This window comes from Solanum lycopersicum, chromosome 4, assembly GCF_036512215.1.
Source record: "Solanum lycopersicum chromosome 4, SLM_r2.1".
Lineage (NCBI taxonomy): Eukaryota > Viridiplantae > Streptophyta > Magnoliopsida > Solanales > Solanaceae > Solanum > Solanum lycopersicum.
The window spans coordinates 3,677,793-3,702,269 of record NC_090803.1 but is presented as its reverse complement, the minus strand read 5'-3'; the positions used below and the strand labels follow the sequence as shown (position 1 = coordinate 3,702,269).

Below are 24,477 nucleotides of genomic sequence, written 5' to 3'. Positions count from 1 at the left end.
ATGAAGATTGTTCGTAGAGACTTTGTTCCTGATGGTTCTGGTAGTGTAAAGGTAACTTTTTTATCTCTATAATTGTTGTTTAAATCTATAATTCGAGTAATTTTCGTGATTTTTTGAAACCCCAGATGAAGAAAACGTTAAAATTGATTTGGGTATTTTTTATTTTTTAATTTTCATGTGTTATACAGATAATTCCAGAAGAAGCTGATGATCTATGGGTTGCTTATAATCTGATAGCTGAAGGTGATACTGTATTAGCTGTTACTGTTAGGTATTGCACTTTTGCTCAATTTTATTAGTGTGAGGGCTTAGCATTATTAGCAATTTTTTTGGGATAAATAAGTAATTTTTATTCGCGTATGTAATAAGTTTGAGATTTTGTAGAAAAACATGTTTTTACTATAAGAAGCATTTAGTTTATACTACTCCCTTACTCCGTTACAATTTGTTTGTTTGGTTTTGAATTGTCACGAGTTTTTTAAAAAAGAGAGTAAAGAACGACTTTTGAATCTCATGGTCTTTAAACTAAAGAGATTGTGGGATGTACGGAATTTGGTCTTTTATCTTGTGCTATTAAATATGGTAGGTGGAAAGTCGAATAGAAGAGTTGCCAAATAAGGAAAGAGACATTATTTTTGGAACAAACTAAAAAGAAAAGTAGGATAAACAAATTAAAACAGGGGGAGTATTTGGTTTCTCATCGGTGCTACAAGAATTACTAAAAAGCTAGCGTCTTGCCTTTTTTAAAAAGAAATTTTGATCCTGAAAGATGGAGTTTTTAATTTGAATATGGATGTCACTTGCTAATTAGGTTCGAATTCTGTTCATTCGAAAGCTTGGAGCTTTTTACTTTGTTTATAACTACATAGTTGATTCTCTACACTTGTTAATGTTTCTCATCCTGTTGAGTTGATTGAAAATTTATGTTTTTTGGATAACATATTAATTGCTCTCGTTCTCGTAAATGTCTAATTTCTGCATCAATTTTTGTTGTTTTATTCGTTGATTAGCTAATTCTTAGAAAATGTAGTGTTCTGTGATGTGCGAAAGTAATCTATAAATAGTTAGACTCTAATCAGATTTGTGCTAAATTCTAGTTAAATTTGTCTAAATTGGCCTGAGATGAGTTTATATAAACTGTGGAGTTACATGGTCAGTGAGGATTCATTTATACGACCTGAACTTGCTTGGACTGAGGTGTTGTTGTTATTGTTGTTTGCTGAAATTGTGAATGACAATGTTACTATAAGGAAAATGGATTTTGAGCATAGTGTGAGTCTCTACTGATTACACAGGTTGATAATAGTATTGTTATATTTGTTTTGCTTAAAGCTTAGGGGAAGACTCTTTTTTAATGTTGAGAGCAACTTTCTTTTGCAAATTATGCTATGTGGGTCTTTGCTGATTGTTAACACGGTTTAGCTTGTCACAACACAACCTACTGGAAGCTGGTTAAATTTTGCTTGTAATTTCTTGTAGGAAGGTCCTGAGGGAAGCTGCTTCTGGAGGAAGAGATGCTGAACGAGTGAAACTGAAATTGGAAATTAAAGTTGAGGTAAGGATATATTAGACATCCAGCATCATTCAGTTGTGGGGTGCGGGCCTTGGTTAGAACTTTGTTTTAGCTTCCAGCATAAGGTGTTTTAATATAAATTGAAAGATAAAACTTTGAAATCAATTAACTATAGAGAAGAATCTACTAAGGATAGAGAGGAGACTTTTCTTTGTCTTCCTTTTCCAATGTGGTCGAGATGAAGTATTTTTGGGCAGTTTGATGAATTTTGAGGATATCAATACAACCCGTGTATGACATATGCATGATAAATTGTCACATAACAATGCTCCATTTCTAACTAATCTCAATAAATGCGATGTTGATAGTTTTGTTACCATAGTAATGATGACAATTGTAATGTGACTGGAAAGTAGGAAATAGATAGTGCTCTTTCTAGAGTTTTTATTTGAATATATTCCACTCCAATGTGGTATAATATAATCAATTTGGTGTTTTAGAATGTGGAGTATGACAAAGAAGGTTCTGCCTTGCGTATTCGCGGGAAGAATATTCTGGAGAATGAACATGTAAAGGTGTGTATTCTTCAACTTAATCCTTTTGGATAAATTCCTAATATTGATGCTGCAACAAAAATGTATCTAATTATTTTATTGCAGATAGGGGCCTTTCACACTCTGGAAATTGAGCAACACAGACCTTTTGTGCTAAGAAAGGTACAATGCTGTGTTTTGATTCTTTTGCAACTATCACTCTGTTTTCTTTTAAAAATTTTGAGGTATATTATTTGCACTTTAAAAGCTATCAAGCTGGTGATATATGTTCTTTAGGATTGCAGCTCTAACCTATGTTTCTCAGACTCTTCAAAAATGTCAACTGGTGCATGTCGGATTCTCCAAAAATAGCGTGTTTTGGAATATCCGACATGGGTGCGGCATTGTAAGTGAAGAGTCCGCAACTTAGGCTCTAACAAGTAAAAAAATCTGTAAAGTTATTCATGTAATTTACATTATTATTATAAAATCCCCGGAAAAAGAAGAAGAGTACCTTTTTTTTCTTTAATAACCTTGGTATCCGGGCCAGTTTGTGCACACTTCGACCACTTCCACCAACACAGCTACCGCCTACAGGGTAACTCTTTCCATCAAGGTTTTGACAAATAAGAAGAAATTGTCTAGTGTTTTTCGCCTCTGGTTGGATTTGAACCTAAGATCTTATGACTCTTAACTCACTTCATTGGCCGCTAGACCATACCCCTTGGGTGCAGTTACTTGAAACTAAGTTTAATTTTTCCCGCTAAATTTCAGTTGTCCCGCCGCTGACACCCCTTCGAGGCATCTCGTGTTCCTGTCCTTTGACGTAGTTCACATCCTGCACGAAAGGTGTACATACGATACCTCCTTTCTGTCTCTAGATGGAACAACCCTTCTACATTAATGATGATTCCACCTTGGTTATCATCATGACTAATTCCATGCCAAATAAGCCAAGAAATAGCTACACATTTTCGGCACACACCAAAAAAGGGAACCCGAAGTATATTGTCGTTGATTTCTCATAAACAAGTGTACAATGGTTCGAAAATTATCCGAAAGCATTAATGCTTATTAAGCTATTATTAACTCCTATATTATACATTCTATGGACTTTGGTCTGAGGGGGCTAGTTTCTTTTCTCAGCTTGTTTCTTTGTAGTTTGAAGGATCTATGCCCCCTAGTTCGTCCAACACAGGTAGGGCTGAGGCATGATAAGATAAGTGACGGTTTGTGTAGCCTAGGTAATATATACTTAAGTGATGCAACAATATAAGTTCAGGTAGGGGAAATTCTTCTCGTACACATAGGAGTACATGGAATTTGGTAAGATTTCTTGATTTTTTTCTGCATTATACAAAGTTGCTGCATAGATTAAGTATAACTAAATAAGTGTCTTTTTATAATTAGAGGCTAATGAGTCATAGAAGTTGAATTAGGAGATAATCATTTGTAGTTGTAACTAGAGGTTTCTATAGGAAATTGAGGAGTATCCCAATCGAAATATAAATGCCTAAAAATGTCTGGGCTAAGAATTACATGTGAACTTGATGTCTGGGCTAAGAATTACATGTGAACTTGAAATTATATTGATCGGGTACAGGTCGAATGAAATTTTCCATAATTTCTTTTACTACTGGATTTATTACTTAAAAGGGTATAAACTTATCAAAATAAGATTTCTTAGAAGGTATGCGTGCTTTTATTTAAAACTTTTGTTTATGTATAATCCTATCTAATGCATGTACATGAATTATTTTGAATTTATTTTTACTCAAAGTAATCGTTATTTTCCTGTGTCATCTTCCTTATTATTTTTGTATATTCTATTTGTTTAGCAAATATATGAGCATCTTGTTTGTTTCAATCTTAGTCTTACCTGAACATAGTTGATTTATACGAAAGCTTATACATATATGAGTTCTGACTTGCATTATCTGATTTAGGTGGTCTGGGACTCACTGGCACGGGAGGTTCTTCGTCAAGCTTCTGGTATTTTTCACAGTGCACTTTAACAAAGTTATATTTTTATTTGTTCAAGTGTTGCCATTAACTTTATCTGCAATATTAGGCATTTTAGTTCATAGCCTGACTTTTCATCCATAACTTATCAAGTTCTATAACATGTTGCTGCTTCTTTTTAGTACATTGACATGATTGTGAAACCACTTTATAGGTGCATTATTCTTAGATGGATTGTTTCAGTCTAGGTGTCTTTTAGCCCTTATGTTGCAGAGGTTTTCTTCTTTACTCGTACACTTGCAGTGAGAACATGATTATTCGCTGCAAGTACATGTGTGTTGCAGAGTGCTTTTGAACTGATGAGAAGTTTCCTATATAATTGTTGATATTCAGCTATATTGATTCCAACATGGATATGTGTTTGTAACTTTGTACTGCTCTTAGATTTACCGTTTCAATATGCTGAATACGGTTTTCCTTTTTGATGATTCAGATCCATCTGCAAGTGCTGATCTGGCTGTGGTTCTGATGCAAGAAGGATTGGCACACATTCTTCTTATTGGTAAAAGGTAAGCTTGACAATCTCATAGTCCTATGAATACAAGTTTTAAACAGATCTTGAGCATCTCCTTTTCTTGTATTTAAACGAGATGTAATAGTTTAAAAGTCGAATGATTATGTCAGAATTTCTATATGTTGAGGCTGAGTTAAGTGTTAACTAGATTGTATGGCATAATTTTACCTTATGTACTTGTTACTGTTGTCTGAACAGTGTGACTATCACCCGTTCTCGTATAGAGTCTTCTATACCGCGCAAGCATGGACCGGCTATTGCAGGTTATGATAAGGTGAGTCTCTTACTTCTTTTTGTTTCATCTTTTGTATAATTTAATTATTTTGAACATGACGTCAAGTGAAATTGTGTTCTTAATTTTGATTTGCAGGCGTTAAATAAATTCTTTGACAATGTTCTACAGGTAGACTTTTGTCAACTTTCTTGATGTTGCTTAATTTCCAGAAGCAATATGTTATAGGTTCTTATTTCTGTTGCAGGCCTTTGTCAAGCATGTTGATTTCAAAGTAGTTCGCTGTGCTGTGATTGCAAGTCCAGGATTCACCAAGGTATTTTTTGTATAGTTACACTTCTTAGCTAGTCATACTTTTATGCTATGTTACAAGGGGTAGAACTTGCATATCTAATTATATCTGTACTATGCATATGTTAATTCAGTTGTGACATTTAAACTTTTTTGTGTTGAATGTGCAGGATCAGTTTCATCGTCACCTGTTGTTGGAAGCCGAGAGGAAGCAACTAAGACCTATAATAGAAAATAAGTCACGCATAATTCTTGTCCATACAACCTCGGGATACAAGTATGCCCTTCTTTCTCTCTCTCCTTGCCCTTCATCTGACATCTCAAAACGAGTCAATACATTTTTGTGCAAACCATATGATGTTAGACATGCGTGCTAGTCTAAAATTGACTAATATGTAGCAATACATTTTTGTGTACGCGATTCTCTCGTCAGTACTGCTATTTTAGTACAAATCGCCTTTATTATTTGTCTATTGTAGTTGATATGTAAAAGTTCAATTATTATCCAGCACGGGTGTTTAAGGCCGAGAGTTTTTTTTTTCCCTCGTTTTACAGACATAGTTTGAAAGAGGTTATGGATGCCCCAAATGTAATGACTATGATAAAAGATACAAAAGCTGCCAAAGAGGTACCTTCTGACCCTTGTCCAACTTGATATGATCTTTAATCTTTATTCTTGTGTTTGTTCAAGTCTTTTTTCGTATTTTTTGGGAATAACTGTTTTCCTTTCTCTTCCAATCTTAATCAGGTTCAAGCCCTAAAGGATTTTTTCAACATGCTTTCAAATGTTAGGTTCTATCCTTGGTCTCAATGTTCTATTTATATTTTTCTTAATAACTTTGGATGTTTCAGATTTTTATCTATCATATGCTAAGAGTAAACACAGATTGTTTGGTTTTGAATTTATTTGTTTGCTTTTTTTGGTGTTTATCGGTTATCTTGGGTTCTGTAAGAGGCCTGAGAGTTTCAAATAAAAGTTTGAGGTGTTTAACTATGCATGACGGATATCCCTGTTTAAGGAGAGGTGGACTAATCTGAAATATTTCTAGATTAAGAACAGACACGTTGTGTTATGATGGGCAGCTGGTGATATTGTTATCTCTGCGTGTGCCTTTTTTTAGGCCTTTCTACCAATTGAATGCTGAAAATTCATTTGCAACCAACCTTGGTTGAATTTATTTTCAGCAAGGATCCGTCATAATTCTCAGATATCCAATCATCAACAACTTTGAACTTCTATTAAATTTTAGGGCATCTCAGTTGTGTTCTTTCATCTTTTGATTTTATATGCAATTTTACTGTAGTAATAGGAGTATCTCTCTTCAATGCTTTGGCCATATCGGTACGAGAGAATTTATCATCTGATGTGCCCTCTCCTTTACTTTTTTGCAGACAGAAAATACGATAAGGAAGTCTTAATTAAAAATATGCGTGTGCTTGATTTTCTGGTTTTAAGGATATTTAGGTCTAAAAACTATAGTTACATTACATAATTTAGGGATGCTAGATGTAGAGGTCTTTTGCTAGAGCGAGTGCTTGTTTGAACCCCCCGCCCCGCCCCGCATATTTCATGAATTATGATATTAATTGGATATTTATGATACCGCTTTTCAAGCTTTCTGAAGAAACTAAGAAGGATAACATCTTTATTTAAAAACTTTTTTCCCTCTCTTGTTATAACTTCTTGCAATAAATGTAGTCATGTCCCTTTTTCTGGATCTCTTAACATTTATATTAATGAGCCCCTGCATGAAGTTTACTTCCAGTTGTCAACAAATAGATCCTTGTAGTGTGTTTCTTTACCCGAAACTTGTGAAAATTGAAGTTACTTTATTTGGACTTCTCTAGGATCCTGATCGTGCATGCTATGGACCAAAGCATGTTGAAGTTGCCCATGAGCGTCTGGCTATTCAGACACTTCTCATTACTGACGAGCTCTTTAGGTGAGTATCTTATGGTCCCAGGTTAATGGGGGCTTTATGAGCAATAAAATTAAACTGTATATAGCTTGATATAAATTTGCAACTCGTGGCATATTTCAAGTTCATAAGTATCTCTTTTTACGTGCTTAGCTTTTAAAATCGACATCTTTGGTTCATAGGATAATATGTAAACATGTATAACTATCTTCAAATCTCAACCAGTTATGTATGGGCCATTTCACTCGTGCTGTATATATATAGTTGGTTGATATCGTACATGAGAAATATCCAACTTCTTTTGATCTGTTGACAGGAGTTCTGATGTAGAAACGAGGAAAAAGTATGCTAATTTGGTCGATTCAGTCAAGGATTCAGGTGGTACTGCTCTCATTTTCTCGTCAATGCATGTCTCCGGAGAACGTGAGTATATACAATTCCTGTTAATTTCTTTTTCCTCCCAGCATTTTCATCTCTGCCTTTCCCTGTCGCCCCCTAGTAATGCTTAGAATGGTATTTTCCTTCTGTGCACATATTCATTGTCCCATAGTCGCTTCAAATCCTTTTTCCTTCCTACGAACACACGTTCTTTACTGCATATTTGTCAAGGCTGATTAAAACAACTTTTGGTTTTCGTCACAGAATTGAATCAGCTAACCGGCATTGCTGCAATCCTTCGTTTTCCTTTGCCGGAGCTGGAAGACATTGAGATGTGATGGATGAAATGATCGTTCATCGGTAATGAATGTTATCTGCACTGTTAAAAATGTGACTATTCACTATAAAATGAAGTGAATACACAGAAACTGTAATGTTTTTCTAGCAGTGGAAGTAACATCATCGACTGATGTTGCGTATCGCGTGTTGTATATTCGTTTTTTTTTTTTTTTTACTAATTGAAATGTAATATATCGTCGATTATCGAGGTGTACTATATCAGTGTAACGATATTTTTCATCGAATATGTTGGCTTTTAGATAAAGTTTTCTGGTTGTTCATAGTTTCTCAGGTTTTATGTACTCTTTTTTCTGCTTATTATATGCTTAGTTTGGTACCTATTATGTTTGTGTTTTGTTTGTCAAATCATCAACCCGTATATATTAGGTTTTTGACTAATTCAGATTCGTATAGTGTAAGATTAAAAACGGAAACTCTCTTAACTATTTTAGGTTTGACTAATTCATATTTGCATAGGGTTGACTAATTCAGATTTGCATCGTGTAGGATCCACGAGAACGGAAGTGCTCTTAACTATTTTAGGTTTGACTAATTCACATTTGCATTGGCTAATTCAGATTTGCATCGTGTCAATGAGAACGGAAATGCTCTTAATCATCTTAATTATTTTTTTCTTATATATAAGCATGTTGATTTTTTTAAGGGAAAAAGGACAAATATATTTCCGAACTATCGTAAATGGAATGCAGATACTCTCCGTCATACTTTAGTAACATTGGTGTCCCTATCATCCATAAACTAGACCATATATATCATTTATACTAACGGATATACATGTGTCATAATCTTATCCACCGAACCGATATCGGATCGATAGAAAGATTGCGCCACGTGTCTCTATTTAGTATTCCGCTAGAGTGAAGGGCATATATGCTCTAGTTATTGATAGCAAGGGCATCAATGTACCAAAAATATGACGGAAGATATTTGCATACCATTTACGATAGTTTGATTTCCCTTTTTATATAAGAGTTTACACCTTGCATAATTATTTTATTTTATTTTTTTTATAGGAGCACCAAAAAAACATGACAAGAATAAATAATTACTTGCCGTCTTAGTAAACCAACTTCTCTACGTTATTATTTATGAAAATAGGTTGGAAAATCATAGTAAAGGAATTCATGCACCATTAATACGATTAATAGCGGAGTTAAAATTTTCATTAATAAGAATTAATATAAAAATAAATAAATAATTTTGGTTATGTAATTTTCATATGGGAAAAAAGGATAAATATATTCCTGAAATATCGTAAATGGCATGCGGATACCTTCCGTCATACATTAGGGACATTAGAATTAGAGCATAGATACCCTTAATATTAACTGACATAAACCTGTTATAATTTTATCCATCAATTCGACATCAGATCAGATTGTGCTATGTTTCTCTATTTAGTCTTCCGTTAGAGCGAAGAGCATATACGCTCTAGTTTTTGAATGACAGGGGCAAAAATGTTCCTAAAATATGACGAAGAGATATTTACATACTATTTACGATAGTTTGGATTTATATTTGTCCTTTTTCTCTTTTCAAGTAGTGGAGGTTTTCACTAATGGTGATATTATTTAATTATGATACATATTTTTTTTTCTTTTTTATAGTTTAAAGTTATTTTGTTTATTAAATACTGATACATAAATTGCATTTTGTGTATTGATTTTCTGCGTATTTGCCGGCAACAATTGTGGATTTTGAATAGGCCCACACTATACTATTTTTTTTTCAATTATTTAATTTCAACTATAATGAAACAAATAGGAAAAAATAGCATTAATAAAGTTAAACATTCATGGTAGATAAATAGCATTAGTAACGTTCGCAGTGAAGTTTCACTAAGTGGGGTTTGTCGATAGAGTATACGTAGATTTTATCACTGTCTTGTGAAAATAGAAAAGTTATTCTCGAAAAATTCTCTGTTCAATTGCATCAAACCTCAGTAAAAAAAAGAAAATGGTAAAAAAGCATAACGGGGTTAATATGAAAAGCAACATTATAGCCTACAAGACTGAAACAATACTAACAACAAAATAACGTGATAATTGAAACACAATACGTAATATATATATATATATATATATATATATATATATATATATATATATATATATATATATATGCCGACAGATAACAAAAGCGAAGCGAAACAACATTCTAACCCTACTAACCTTTCTACCTAATACACGACCTCTATTCCTTTCTATCTAGAGTCACGCCTTCGGTAATATGAAGTTGTGTCATGTCCTATATCATCACCTCTCCCCAATACTTTTTCGATGTACCTCTACCCTTCTGCATATGTACCCTCTACAACCATCCTCTCGCTCTTCACATGCCTAAACCATCTCAGTCTCGCTTCCCTCATCTTGTCCATAACAAAGACCACTTCCTAATTATGTCTCTCCTAGTATGCCCACACATCAATCCATCTCAACAATACCTCCGCAACATGCATCTTTTCAGCATATGAGTGCTTGACTGACAACGCTCTCGTCCATGCAACAAGGAGTCCAATCAATCACTTTATAAAACTTATCTTTAAATTTAAATAAAATAATTTTTTTTATCATACAAAACTCTAGAGACAGACATCTATTTTATTTGTGTCATATTCCGATACGATATATGATAAATAAATATAAGAGTAAAATTAAAGTAAATATTGGCCAAACCCACCAAAGTTGACACAAATAATCCTATGAATATCCAACCAAAACGCGTTTTTCTTGTGGGTCTCTTCTAATTTATAATTATATGGCAACTAACCATATTTATGGAAAAACGTGTAATAAATATATATTGCTATTTGTTTCGTTTTATGTAACACTTAATTTTTAGATTTTGAAATTTAAATGAATCTGCATTTTATAGTAATTTTTTTTATAAATCTTTTAAATATTTTGAACTATCAACTATTATGATTTATATTACTTTTTACTTTGTTTATAAATATATAAATTTCATTTCTTCAAACAAATATGAAGATTAATCGGTCAAACTTAAAATTGTTTAACTCTCGAAAAACAAAAAGTATCATATAAATCGAGACAAAGGGAGTCCTTCAATCTTAATCAGCTTTCGGGTTCGAATTCTTGGGTAGGGAGTCATCTTATTTTAGGGAGTGCTTTACACCTAAAGAGTGACTTTTGGAGACGAATTCGAATGTAATTGGACTCGAATATAGATATCAGACACGAAATGGAGAAAATCATATATATATATATATATATTTATTTATTTTTTTCCTTTTTTTAAATTATTAATTAAATAACATAAACCCTTACAGACCAATTTTCATTTGTTATGCTGAGAAACTTCTTTTCTTACCTTGGTCACTAAGCTGTTCTTTTGACTTCCTCAAATGTAATAACAAAAATTTCTGAATATTTATCCAAAGATCAAGACTTTTTATCATTCTTGGGATTATTTGGCTTTTGCTTTGTCTTTTTTCTTTGATTAATTTATCTACTTGGATTGCTTATTCAATTTCTTATCAATGGGTGCATAGTTATTTTGCTAATTACATGAACTTGTATTCTTACTTAGATAGGTTTTTGGGTTCTTCTTGTTTCTTGATTTGCTATACTTGAAGTGGAACAAGTTCTTGATTTTACTACTTTTTTGACTAGTGTTGTGTTTGATAGAGAAGGGTTTGACTTTTTCTTGATTATTTGATTGAAATTATCAAGATCTTGTTGATTTTGAGTGGCCATTATAGAGCTATGTTTGTAATTATATAAGATATTGAACCGTTGGGGAAGTGAAAGATTGGATTTTGAGATTAGTGTCAAATGGGGAACACTTGTGTTGGACCTAGTATTTCTAGAAATAGGTTCTTGCAGTCTGTTTCAGCTGCAATGTGGCCGGCTCGGGTGCCGGATGACTCTGGTTCCACCACTAATGGTGGAAGTAGTAGGGGTGGAACAGTAGAATCTGGGAAAGACCCTGATTTGGTAGTTCAAAATAGGGCACCTGAACAGATGACAATGCCTAAGTCTGAACAGAAGGAAGTGGAACCGGTGAAGAAGGAAGAGGAACCGGTAAAGCCTAAGAAGGCGGTAGAGATGAAGAGGGTAGGTAGTGCAGGACTTAAGACTGATTCTGTGTTACAGAAGAAAACAGGCAACTTAAAGGAGTTTTTCAGTATAGGGAAGAAATTAGGACAAGGACAATTTGGGACTACATTTAAATGTGTCGAAAAAGGGACAGGGAAAGAGTATGCTTGTAAATCGATTGCTAAGAGGAAGTTGTTGACAGATGATGATGTTGAAGATGTTAGAAGGGAAATTCAGATAATGCATCACTTAGCAGGGCATCCGAATGTTATATCGATAAAAGGGGCTTATGAGGATGCGGTAGCTGTTCATGTAGTTATGGATCGGTGTGCTGGAGGTGAGCTTTTCGATAGGATTATTCAGCGGGGGCATTATACAGAAAGAAAAGCAGCTGAGCTCACAAGGACTATTTTTGGAGTTGTTGAAGCTTGTCATTCGCTGAGTGTCATGCATCGTGATCTTAAGCCTGAAAATTTCCTTTTTGTTGATCAGAAGGAGGATTCACTTCTCAAAACTATTGATTTTGGATTGTCAGTTTTCTTCAAACCAGGTACTTAATTTGATTAGTTTGTAGTTACTTTGTGGAAGCTGCTTTAAGATACCGTCTTAATTAATGAGCATCAATGAGAATTGACGTGTACTATTCATGAATTTTATGTGTTAGTTCTTGGTATTCATGATGCAGATTCTGTTGGACTTTGTCCAGGACTGTATCTTGATTTAGATGCACTTTGATTTAATCCAGTGGCATTCATATTGTATTGAACTCTCATGATAAACCTTTAAAAGGGGAGCCTTGGCGTAATTGGTAAAGTTGTTGCTATGTGACTAGGAGGTCACGTGTTCGAGCTGTGGAAATAGCCTCTTGCAGAAAATGCAGGGCAAGGTTGCGTACAATAACCCTTCTAGTCTGGATCTTCCCTGGACCACGTGCATAGCAAGAGCTTAGTGCACCGAGCTGCCATCTTTTTTTTCTCTTGATAGACCTCGTCTGATGCAATTTGAAGCTCTTTCTCCTCTATGCTATGTTGTTCATTAGTTGTAATGTATAATTTTCTGAAACAGACTATTTATGGATGTATCCTTTGCAGGTGAGAGATTTACTGATGTTGTTGGTAGTCCTTATTATGTTGCACCGGAAGTTCTCAAAAAGCGGTATGGTCCTGAAGCTGATGTTTGGAGTGCTGGTGTGATTGTTTACATCTTGTTAAGTGGAGTGCCTCCTTTCTGGGCTGGTGAGATTTGAGGATACTTGTTTTCTTTACTTTTTTTTTGCAATTCTCTCTGTTCAATTCTCCAAAATTATCTCGGTGATCATCAAAGCCTACCATATTAATGGGATCTCTGGTAATAGGCCCAAGACCCGGAAGACTAGTGAGACTTAATAACATAAGCGAGAATGCCGAGGTCTTGTCAAAATATCCTAGAGGAAAATTTCGTGCTGTGTTAATTTTGCTGAAAAAGATGATATGATATTCTCAAAGCTTTGGGGGAACTCCTAGTTTGAATACTCCATTTCCCGGGACCTCGAATCGTGGGGCTAGCGCTACCATAATCATATTACCATTTAATTGATACTTGATAGGATCCTGTCACAAGATTCCTTTCATGAATAGTAATATTTCAACTTGGTGTGATATTGTCCATTTTGAGCCAAACCTGATTGATTTTTCCCGAAAAAGCTCACCCCATTAAGAATATCCCTACACCTTATATGTAGTTCCCGACATTTTTCACCTTCCAATGAGGGACTATGATCGCACACCCAACAATTTCCCCCTTGAACTAAGTTTCACACGGTCGATCACCACAATCCAAGATCACCCCTTTAATTAAGTACCAGAATACCATTACCACGATCCACAAGTCAATTTTCAAGTTTCACTGTGTTGCATGTGCCATCCCACATGACCGAGCGATTATGGCCATGGGAGCCCAAAGCTAACTTCTTCTTGTGATCAGCTGAGATTTCCATAGTTCTTGCTACCTTTGTGTCAACTGCTGCTGCTGACCCTTAAGGCGTCGAGGGCAATCACCAGAAAATTGGGAACTTCCTTTATATGCATGCACTTTATATAAAAAGAATAACTGCATATTCAAAATCAGATCTATTTCCATAAACTAAACCAGTTTTGTCAGCAAGGGAAAGAAAGTGAAAGTTTTTTGTTGGAAACCAAATGTAGCTCTGCCAATGATGTCTTATCTTTTCGTATGATTTCTCTTTACTAATATATAATATTATACAGAAAATGAGCAAGGGATATTTGAACAAGTCCTGCATGGTGATCTCGATTTCTCGTCAGATCCATGGCCTAGTATTTCAGAAGATGCAAAAGACTTAGTTAGGGGAATGCTTGTTCGAGATCCCAAAAAACGTTTGACTGCTCATGAAGTCTTGTGTAAGTATTCTCAACAGTTTGTCCTATCTGATATTTGAGTTTAACAAGTCTACCTGTTTAAATGATGGTGGGTTAAATTTTAGTGGGAAATGGTTTTACATTCTACATTGGTAATTCACTAGTAATAGTAAGTAGTAGCGAGAAGAGGAAAGGTATAATTCATATGCTAACGATAAAGATTCTTATAGGCTGTGAGTGAGGCTGGCTATATGAGTACAATTCCCTCCATTTCAATTTGTTTATTTACTTTCCTTTTCAGTCCCTCTGAAAAAGAATGTTTCTTTCCTTTTTTAGCTGCTCTTCAATTCTAACTTTCAACATGACATGTTCAAGACCACAAGGTTCAAATGTCTTCTCTACTTCCTTAAACTTTGTGCCAAGTCAAAGCAGACAAATTAATTGAAACAAAGGGAGTGCATCATTGTGCTGTAATTCCGCTTGTTTTATTCCAATACTGAATACTCAGTAAAATTTCCTCTATCATATAGTCTATTTCATAATTGATCATGTAATAGTGCTAATGTAATGGAGAAAGTTAAACTCTGCCCTTGTGGTTAATATTTTGTATTGCTAGAATCCTATGAAATTAATTTAATCCCCTTCCTATTGCAAAAATTTCCCTCAAGATGAAGAATTTGGATAAAAGTTAATGGGTGATTTTGATACCTCCGCAGGCCATCGCTGGGTTCAAGTTGATGGTGTGGCTCCAGATAAGCCTTTGGATTCTGCAGTTCTAAGTCGAATGAAACAATTTTCTGCAATGAACAAGCTCAAGAAGATGGCTTTGAGAGTGAGTCTATAGATTCACAAATACATCCGAGAATCATACAAACTGTGGATTGAAATGAGTCTGCTTAATATTGTGAATTACGTGTCTCTTGCAGGTCATTGCTGAAAGCCTGTCTGAAGAAGAAATTGCCGGTCTGAAAGAAATGTTCAAGATGATTGATACAGACAATAGTGGTCAAATAACTTTTGAGGAGCTCAAAGTTGGTTTAAAAAGAGTTGGCGCTAATCTCAAGGAATCCGAGATCTATGATCTTATGCAAGCAGTAAGTGATCTTATGTCAAGTGGACCTTGGTAGATAGATATTTCAGTTCAAGTCAAGCTAAGAACCTTCATGGGTAGAATCATCTAAATAAGCTAATTAATATCCCGTTTTCAGTAAGATTTTGATCTCGCAATAAGAATGAAGAAACATGATTTATGTGTTTGAGGGACAACAAAAATGGGAGGAAGTATTTAAGATCTTTCATTATTAGTTTCGTAAGTTCCTCCAAATGTTCCTCACGAAAGATCATTGCTAATTTCTCAATGCCATTTGTATCATGTGAAGAAATGTGTACACCGGAGAAAAATAACAACAATGTATGCCTATGTCATAATAATGATGAAAATAATTAGTTAATTACTTACGCGACCTCTTCTTTACCCAAAGGAAGTAACAAAATGAACAAGTGAATGTATTTCTTCTGTTTTTGCTAAGACGAATTGTAAAAATATGGTATCCAATACTTCCTTAATGCTAGTGAAATATATATTGTTACCATTTTAAACGGAAGACCCACATAGAAACTTAAAAGTTCCCTTGTTTCTTACTTGTATTTTTTGGTCTAAGGAAATTATTTGTGTATATGCAGTAGTTGGATAGATTGTTGAGAATTACAATAACAACAACTAGCCTCAATTAGTAAATTTCGCCTGACGGGTATATTTGGGAGTTCGATTGCTAAAAGGTGAAGGGGATTGTATGAAAGCTAATATTAGTCAATTGGAAATAAAAATTGTGCTCGTCAGCTTACATTTGATCTAGTCAATGTGGGCAAGAAGCAAGACGGAACGATTTAGCCTTTGAATATCCTCTTTTCTCTATGTTGGTTTCTAATTGTATAAACCTAAATCTTAAGATTCGTTTAGCGTCATGACATTCTTACATCTCATGCTTAACCAATTTGATAGTGACCTCATGTAACTCCTCGTTTTGTCCGAAATTGCAGGCAGATGTTGATAACAGCGGCACAATTGACTATGGGGAATTTATAGCTGCAACATTACATTTCAACAAAATTGAAAGAGAAGATCATCTATTTGCTGCTTTCTCTTACTTTGATAAAGATGGAAGTGGCTACATCACCGCAGACGAGCTTCAACAAGCTTGTGAGGAATTTGGCATCGGTGACGTCCACCTGGAAGATATGATCAGAGATGCTGATCAGGACAATGTAAGTTCTACTCTTGCTCTCCTTGATTTTAATATGAAACGTCATACATGATTTGCCAGTTTTTCTTACGAGATTTTCGTATGCTCTTTAACCGTTGGCATTTGTCAATGACTTTATTGAAATCATACTTAAGTTTGAAGGATATGCAGTAATGACTTCTTTGTATGATGTTACCATAAAATGATGATGCTTATACGAGCAAAGACGAGCTTCTTTAGTGTGTGATTTTCATTCATGGTAAAATTTTGAGTTTTCGTTTAAAAAAAAAAATTCAGGATGGACGCATTGATTACAATGAGTTTGTCGCGATGATGCAAAAGGGACATCCGGCTAGTGGTGTTGGCAAGAAAGGTCTAGAACACAGTTTCAGCACCGGATTTAGAGACGTTCTAAAACTTTAGAGAGCCTTTGCCTTTGCCTTTCATCCCCCTCCTTTAGTTTTGTTGTATAGTAGAAACTAGTGCTTGTCAAAGCAACAACTTTGCTATTTCAATGCACATCAGTGAACATTTCTCCCAGTTTCTGCAAAATTTTCTCAACATTTGCTTCTGCAATACTAGTGTTCATTGATAACTGTCAATATGTTGCATAGCAACAAACTTCTGTCACATAATTACGCGACGTTGCAACTTTGCACCTATAGAACGTTGAAGTATAATATGTATCGATGAGCAGGTACAACTCGATTCTTCTCTCTAAGTTGCTTATTTTAGATCGCGATTAATTGTATATTTGTGATCAAGGGTAGTAACACTGAGCTACTACAGGTGTGTATTTGATCTGTTATATTTTAAACCACTGGTATTTACTTTTCTTAAATTTCGTATCAAGTCAAAACCAGACAAATATATTGAAACGGAGAGAGTAGTAAATATATGGTGTGTAGTGAACCATACAATATGTGTCTAAAGTTACAAGTTCCAATAAAACAGTGGGGGAGCAAGCAATGTGCAATGAGTGAAGTTCCCATGCTTCAATATTCCAACTCCTAAATATAAATCATTTTGTTTAGGATTTAGGGCGGATCTAGAAGGTCGGTTATAGATTTTACGTGAAGTTAATAATTTTTACTCAAATTTATAATTGGAAAATTCATTAATTATTTAAAAATTACTTAATCATGAATCAAATAATTATCGATGTACTTTTAAATTCTGAATTCGTCTCGAAAAGAGAGAAGAGGCAAATGATATTAGCATGTTGTGTGTCTAGCAAGCTCTACTACATTTATTGAATAAGAACAATCAAATAGGGCCATTATAATGTCCCATGTGCTATTGACTTAGGGTTGTTGGGGTCAACAAATGAACTAAATTAGTTTTATGAATATTATTCCGATTACGATGAAACGATCGAAATTTTTTTATTTCGAAAATCTTGAGTTTGATCAATAAAAGTGTGTATAATCCCCTTAGAATTGGTTATTTACCTTCCTTGCGGGTCCAATTCGACGTAAATTAAGATTAGTTAAACCTGTGAATTTTCGGATGATTTTTTTTCTCGGCTCTTGTGGTTCGTGTCAAGATTAATTAAAATACATACTCTATTTGTCTTAATTTATGTAATACTATTTGACTTGACATGAAATTTAAGAAGAAAAAAAAACTCATGAAATTTGAGATTTAAAACAAGTCATAGATATTCGTATGAATTATCTGATTAAGGGTAAGATTGACATTTTAAAGTTAAATAATAAGTAAATATAAAGTGTTTATTTTTTTAAAAAAAATGACTATAAAAAAAATGTATCACATATTAGAAGGACTTGAATTAAAAATCTTTTCTTCGATTGACGAAGAAGTCGAAGAGATTCAACATCTGCATCTACTATATATAAATTAAAATAAGACATAATATATAAACATATTCTTTATCTTGACTTTAATTGATGTTTATGTCCTTCAACTTTAAATATATACAAATAAACACTTAAATTATAATAAAATTAAATAAGTAAACACGCATGACGACAAGCATATAGAGATAACAAGGAAAAGTTACACACTTGACAAGGACTTGTAAATTTAAAAATTATGATGATTACTTAGTCAAGGAATAATAAGTAAGTAAATGAATAAAAATTTTAAAGATTGTATGTACCAACCATTTAACATTTAAAAGGCATAGATGGTGATAGGGCAATTTTAATTTTTATAAGAGAAAATATGTGGCCAAAATAAATGATCGTTTGTTTTGAGATATTGAGTAACTTAGGTAAAAAGGATTTGATGTACCCCTCAACTTTGTTATTTAGAGCTGATTTACCCCTTGTTATGAAAGTGACTCATATATACCCTTACTTATAAACAAATGACTCATATATACCCTTTTCCTCTAACGAAAATGAAAAAAAAATTAATCTTACTTTTTATTATTTTTTTCTAAAAAATATAATCTCATGTGAGTAAATTTAATCATCATCAAACATATTTTCTTTTTTTGACTTTTTTTTTTGTTTCAATCACTAATTTAGAATTATTATTTTGGTAATTTAATTTATTTATGTTTAAAACTTATTCTAGATGACCAAATTTTTTCTTCGAATACAAAAATCAAATTACAATATAGACAAAAAAATAGTTTAACTTTTTTTCTTTAAACTAAGGAATGAAAGAAAAAAAATAAGAATAAAAATAAGAAACTCAAATAATTATAATAAAAGAAGTCAAAAAATAATTTATGCATGAAAAAAATAAAAACAAACCTTGAATTTTGATAGAAGAATCATATATACCCCTAAATAATTTTTTTTAAAAAAATTCAAAGTAATAAATATAAATTTAAAATATAATTTTTTTAACTTCCGTTAAATGAAGGGTATATGTAAGCCATTTTTTAACGGCGGTGATATATGTGAACTGTTTGTATGACGATAAGGACATATATAAGCTACTTTCATGACGAGGGATATATCAGCTCCAAATGAAATTTGTCCGTCTATTGTACTTATTATTGTCAATGGTTGCTTAATTAATGTTAAAGTTCGACCATTCGAATTTTAAAAATAATGATGATTACTTAGTCAACGAATAAATTAATAAATAAAGCTTATACCAACCATTTAACATTTAAAAAGCATGGTTGATAACATTGGAATATTTACAAATTACAAAAAAAAAAATGTGGTGGAGAAAATAAAAGTGGCCCCTGTTAATTCTCCATTTTAACAACCTCAAATTTATATAAATTTTAATCCTATAATATCATTTATTTATTCTAATTAAGTGAGTTGAGATTATTAATTTTTGGGTGTACTATGAGTTTTTAATCATCATTTGAAAAGTAGAATAAAAAAAGTAAAAATTTAAGGAATCCCATAGCGTAATTCAATAATTACACTCTGTCTCGACAAATTTAGTATTTACTAAAAATTCCTTAAAATTTTTGTTCCGTGATACTTTAGACTCTAGTGATACATGGTAAATTTAAACTGTTAAGAAAAAAATGGGGAAAAAACAATACATTTAAACTTGTTAACTAAAATAGCATAATTTACGGTAACAGATCATTAATCAGCGTTAAATTAGCACGTAATTGAATATTAATTTCAAATTTTGAAAATCAAAGATTATATCATCTATTTTGAATACAATTTTCAAAACCGCATGATACATAGAAAACATTATGATACACAACAAATTCATGTATCAATGCATCGTCTAAAACACTATACACACTGATTCAATTAGAGAATACTTAACTTATAGTTGTGTATTTAAGTTATTTTTCCATAAAAAAATAGTTATATTTTAGTGCAAAATTAACTATATATATTACTGAAGAATCATTCAATAGCTGATTAGAATAAATATTATGTATGTATAAGATTCTGTATAAGTGATATTATATTTAGTAATTGATTAGGATTATGTATAAAATTAATTCGATATTTTGATATTTATAATTTTAAAACCTCATAATTAATATGCATATATATTAGGGAAACTTACATAAATATACTATAATAAAAAAGTATTTATCATTTATAGCAATAATATTTTTTTCACTTGATTACTTTTAATTTATATATAATACAAGTTTAATACATATTACAAAGAATAATTTATTATTCACATATAATACAAATTTTAATAATGGATAATACATTTATCACACATTTTAATACACTTATAATATAATGTGAAATTTTTTTTACCGAACAAACATAAGATATTTCAAAAATAATTATAATTCAAATATATTGCATACATAATTCACTTTTAATACATATTACAGATGTATTATAGTATTGCTATAAATGAAAATAAACAGAAAATATCACTAAAATTAGTAATTATTTTTTAAAATATATTAATTCATGTAATTTTTTGAATAAGTTATTAGAATTTATGTATAGTTTTATGCACGATAAAAGTGAAATAACTAAATAATCCTATAAATAAATTTTCAAATATCTAATTCCTATCTTATTAATAACCGCATAACTCTAATTAACTGTTATTATTACTAATTATTATTATATTATTATTTTTTAAATACTTTCTATTAAATATCAATAAAAAAATATATTATTTAATTCAAATAATCCCACATACCTAGAAAAAGGTGTTTTTGTAGAACTCACGTGTGTGGATAAAAATAAAAGGTCGGTTATATATATTTTTTTGGTTTCTTAAAAAAATCTCTTTCTTTAAAAGGCGGCTGCTTTTTTTTTTTTTTAATTTTCATTTAAAAAAATCATAAAAATTTGTTAAATTTATTTTAATTTATGATTTATCTTGACAAGAAAGTTAATTGTTAAATTAAATAAATATCGATATGAATTTGCGTATACATTGTTCAATTTTTTTAAAATAAAATAACTATTATAATATTTTTTTTAATTATCCAAATAATAATAAATGTGAAAGTAGATAGATTTAAAGCTGTGTCTGTGCTGGAGAAAGATATATAAATATATATACAGCTGCATTCGTGAATTTGGATAAGTTGGAATTTCACATTTTTTGTGTATTCCAAAAAGATAATATCTTTAAAATCGTGATATTCGAAATAATTTATGCATATTTTAATTAATTTTATCGTATATTTATTATTTTTATTAATAAATAAGTATTAAATAATTTTATTTATTAAAATTATATTAATAAATTAAAAAGTTATTTATTATTTTTATCTTTAATGCTACAAAAAGGATAAATGCAATGCACATATTTGGAAAATTGAAACTATTAAACCAAAATAATGCGATAGTTAAAGTACAAAAAAACAATAAATAATATCAAAATTATTTTTAAAAAAGTAGTATCATACAAAATTGAATACTATTTAGTATTATATTATCATGACTTCTTTCACGGTTAATATTTCTTTTCGATTCGCGTTAGATATTTTTTTGAAATAAGAATCTATTGAAAATATCTTTCTTTTTTTTTTACTTTTCAAATAAAAAATAAATTATACATACACTTTACTCTCCTTAATTTTTTTTAAAAAATAATTATATTCATGAAATTATACTGAATATATCATTATTTTTAAATAAAATTGAATACTAAAGTAAGTACTTACTTGTTGTCCACATATTCAAAAGAGAATTTATTGGCAAGTTTTTTCACATTTTATTTGCCTTGTCATAGATAATAATCCAATAATTATATTGACACTTTTTTCTTTTCTTTTCTTTTTTTAAGTTTGGACCCAATAATAAATGAGTGGAAGGAAAAAAAAGAATTAAAAATTAAAATAGGATCATGCACCTTATGGAAAGTGTAATATTTTTTGCATTATAAATGGTCCATAAAGTGTAATATTTTTTCCTAATGATTTTGGAGTTTTTTTTTTTTTGGTAAATTAAATTTGTTTTAAAATATTTACCCTTTTAGAAAACTAAAAGAATCATTTTCCCCATTTCAAATCTATTCATATTTGCTCACATTAATGAAAATATTGACTAAATTAAACATTTCAGAAAGAATAAATGATCGTTTTAAAAATTAAAGTCAACTTTAATCGATTAACCCCAAAGGAAATAAAAATAGAATGTCCCGATAATTCATAGAATTTGATTTTATAACTATTAGTTGAAAAATTATTTGAGAAATTAAATTATCTATAAGAAGATTAATTAATTAAAATATTAAATTTGATCTATTTTCTAGTCATAAATAGCCCCACCATAGAGGGCCATAACTTTAAATTTGTGGTCTCTATAATGCTCAAATTAAACTAGAATTTTTATTGATAAATACATATGGTTACAAATCAAAATATGAATAGTTTATAAATCATGTGTTTTTTAAAAAAAAAAATATTTAGTGTTACATATATTCGTATGAAGTTATAACTAGTTAATTAAAATTCATACAATATAATAAAATTCTTTCAAGAGGAATTTATATTTTATAAATTTTTCTTATTTTCAAGATTTAAATCTCGAGATTTATTGCTAGAGTAGAAAAGATCGTATTTTATATTACATCGTAATAATCCTTGTTGATATTACGTGCACATATTGCACATTGTACCGTCGAATTCAAATATACTTTTTTCGATATGTGACATAAATTTCGTAACATGGAGATTCATTCAAAACTCTATATATCTAGAATAATTAAACATCATTTTAAAACAAATTTCAATTGTTCAACCAATTATCACAATCCTTGTCAATGTCACATGCACATATATAGACATAAATTTCACGACATAGAAATTCATTTAAAATTCTATATATCCAAAATAATTAAACATTATATTTAATATAAATTTCAATTGTTCAACCAATTATCACAATCTTTATCGATGTCACATGGACATGTTGCGTTTTACATTTGAATAAACGTGCGATTTAAAGATTCATTTAAAATTATATTTAGAATATTTAAACATCGTTTTAAAGATAAATTACAATTGTTCAACCCTTTTTAAACATGTATAATACTGAAGAATCTTAATTTGGATATATTCTTGGCTTTTCTTACTGGCCTAATATTGACAATATTTGTTTGACATATTCAATACGTATGTTTTCCTTTCTTTATTTTTTTTTTAATTATTCGATATATAAAATATACTGTTTCAACTAATTTAGATTTATGATTCATAAAACCCCATCAAGGGTTATTATTTTGTTCCTTAAACCTAGACCATGTTACAAGCACTATAAATTTTTACGTTATCATGATTTTAATTCGAAATATTTGATTACATATTTAAAAATTTCAATCATCTTATCATAATTTTTGACTATACGAAATGTGTTTTCTATTATTTAATATCGTAGGGTTAGGTACCTGTTAACGTCCATAAGATCAATACTTTAAATAAATCCAGACATTATTTTATTTTTTAGGTTTTAGTTTTGTTTATTTTTGGAAATTTAATTTTGTTAGAAAAGGCAGTGTGGTTTGAATAGTTTTTTTTTTTTTTAAGAAATATTTGTGAATACTTTACTTTTGAGTTGCTTTTTTTTTTTTCAAAATCATTTTGGTTTAATTCACTTGACCAAACCAAATTAATTTATGTTTATGACGAAATATTTATTTCTCGCTTAGTGTTTGGTGCGCAATTAGTTAGGGGACAAGTACCACGTTGCTTAAGAATGACGAAATTTATTTGTCGTTTGGGATGAATCAGTTGGTTTGGAGTGAACGACGCGGGATCAATCCCCCCTCAATGTCTTTCGAGTCGAACCTGTCACATAGGTTTGCCTGATGCAATTTACACGTCTTATCTGACTTACAGGCTATTACACAGTTAAAAATTTATCCAGTACACTGACAGAAACTATAACAATGACGAGTTATTTCAAATTTAAAAATATAAATATATATTATAATTATAGTAATCTTAAATGTACGTAGCATTTGTACCTATTTTTCCTTACATGTAAAGAAATTCACCAAAATGGAATAAAATCAAAATTCACAATTAATTGATGCAAATTTAAGCCTTCTCTAAAAATGAAAGAATCATATTTTATTGGCAATTTATAATTTTAGAAGAATATAATATGATCTTTTAAGTTTTAAGATATTTTAGTAATTCCAAATGTATTATTGGATTTTCCCCC

The 24,477-nt window shown here is 31.2% G+C and overlaps 2 protein-coding genes across 2 annotated transcripts; both read left to right on the top strand.

Annotated features, from left to right (window-relative positions):
• Positions 1-7,740, top strand: PELOTA (protein pelota homolog). The gene is made up of 16 exons (NM_001279230.1): positions 1-51; positions 189-271; positions 1,480-1,555; positions 2,014-2,088; positions 2,173-2,229; positions 3,993-4,038; positions 4,502-4,577; positions 4,781-4,856; positions 4,953-4,985; positions 5,062-5,130; positions 5,276-5,382; positions 5,661-5,733; positions 5,854-5,892; positions 6,954-7,048; positions 7,341-7,447; positions 7,667-7,740. The coding sequence occupies exons 1-16, from the start codon at positions 1-3 to the stop codon at positions 7,738-7,740; spliced, it is 1,137 nt and encodes a 378-aa protein (NP_001266159.1).
• Positions 7,741-11,058: 3,318 nt separating this feature from the next.
• Positions 11,059-17,015, top strand: CDPK2 (calcium dependent protein kinase). Its single transcript, NM_001247855.2, is given in 7 exon segments — positions 11,059-12,370; positions 12,912-13,055; positions 14,067-14,219; positions 14,894-15,009; positions 15,104-15,271; positions 16,218-16,442; positions 16,718-17,015. Coding segments are annotated over 7 exon segments (1,746 nt in total). The 5' UTR covers positions 11,059-11,556; the 3' UTR covers positions 16,844-17,015.
• Positions 17,016-24,477: the final 7,462 nt, after the last annotated feature.

Coding starts and splice junctions, on each gene's coding strand:
- PELOTA (NM_001279230.1), top strand. CDS start 1: ATGAAGATTGTTCGTAGAGACTTTGTTCCTGATGGTTCTGGTAGTGTA. Junction 2,230..3,992: donor GACCTTTTGTGCTAAGAAAG/GTACAATGCTGT, acceptor TATCTGATTTAG/GTGGTCTGGGACTCACTGGC. Junction 5,734..5,853: donor ATACAAAAGCTGCCAAAGAG/GTACCTTCTGAC, acceptor AATCTTAATCAG/GTTCAAGCCCTAAAGGATTT.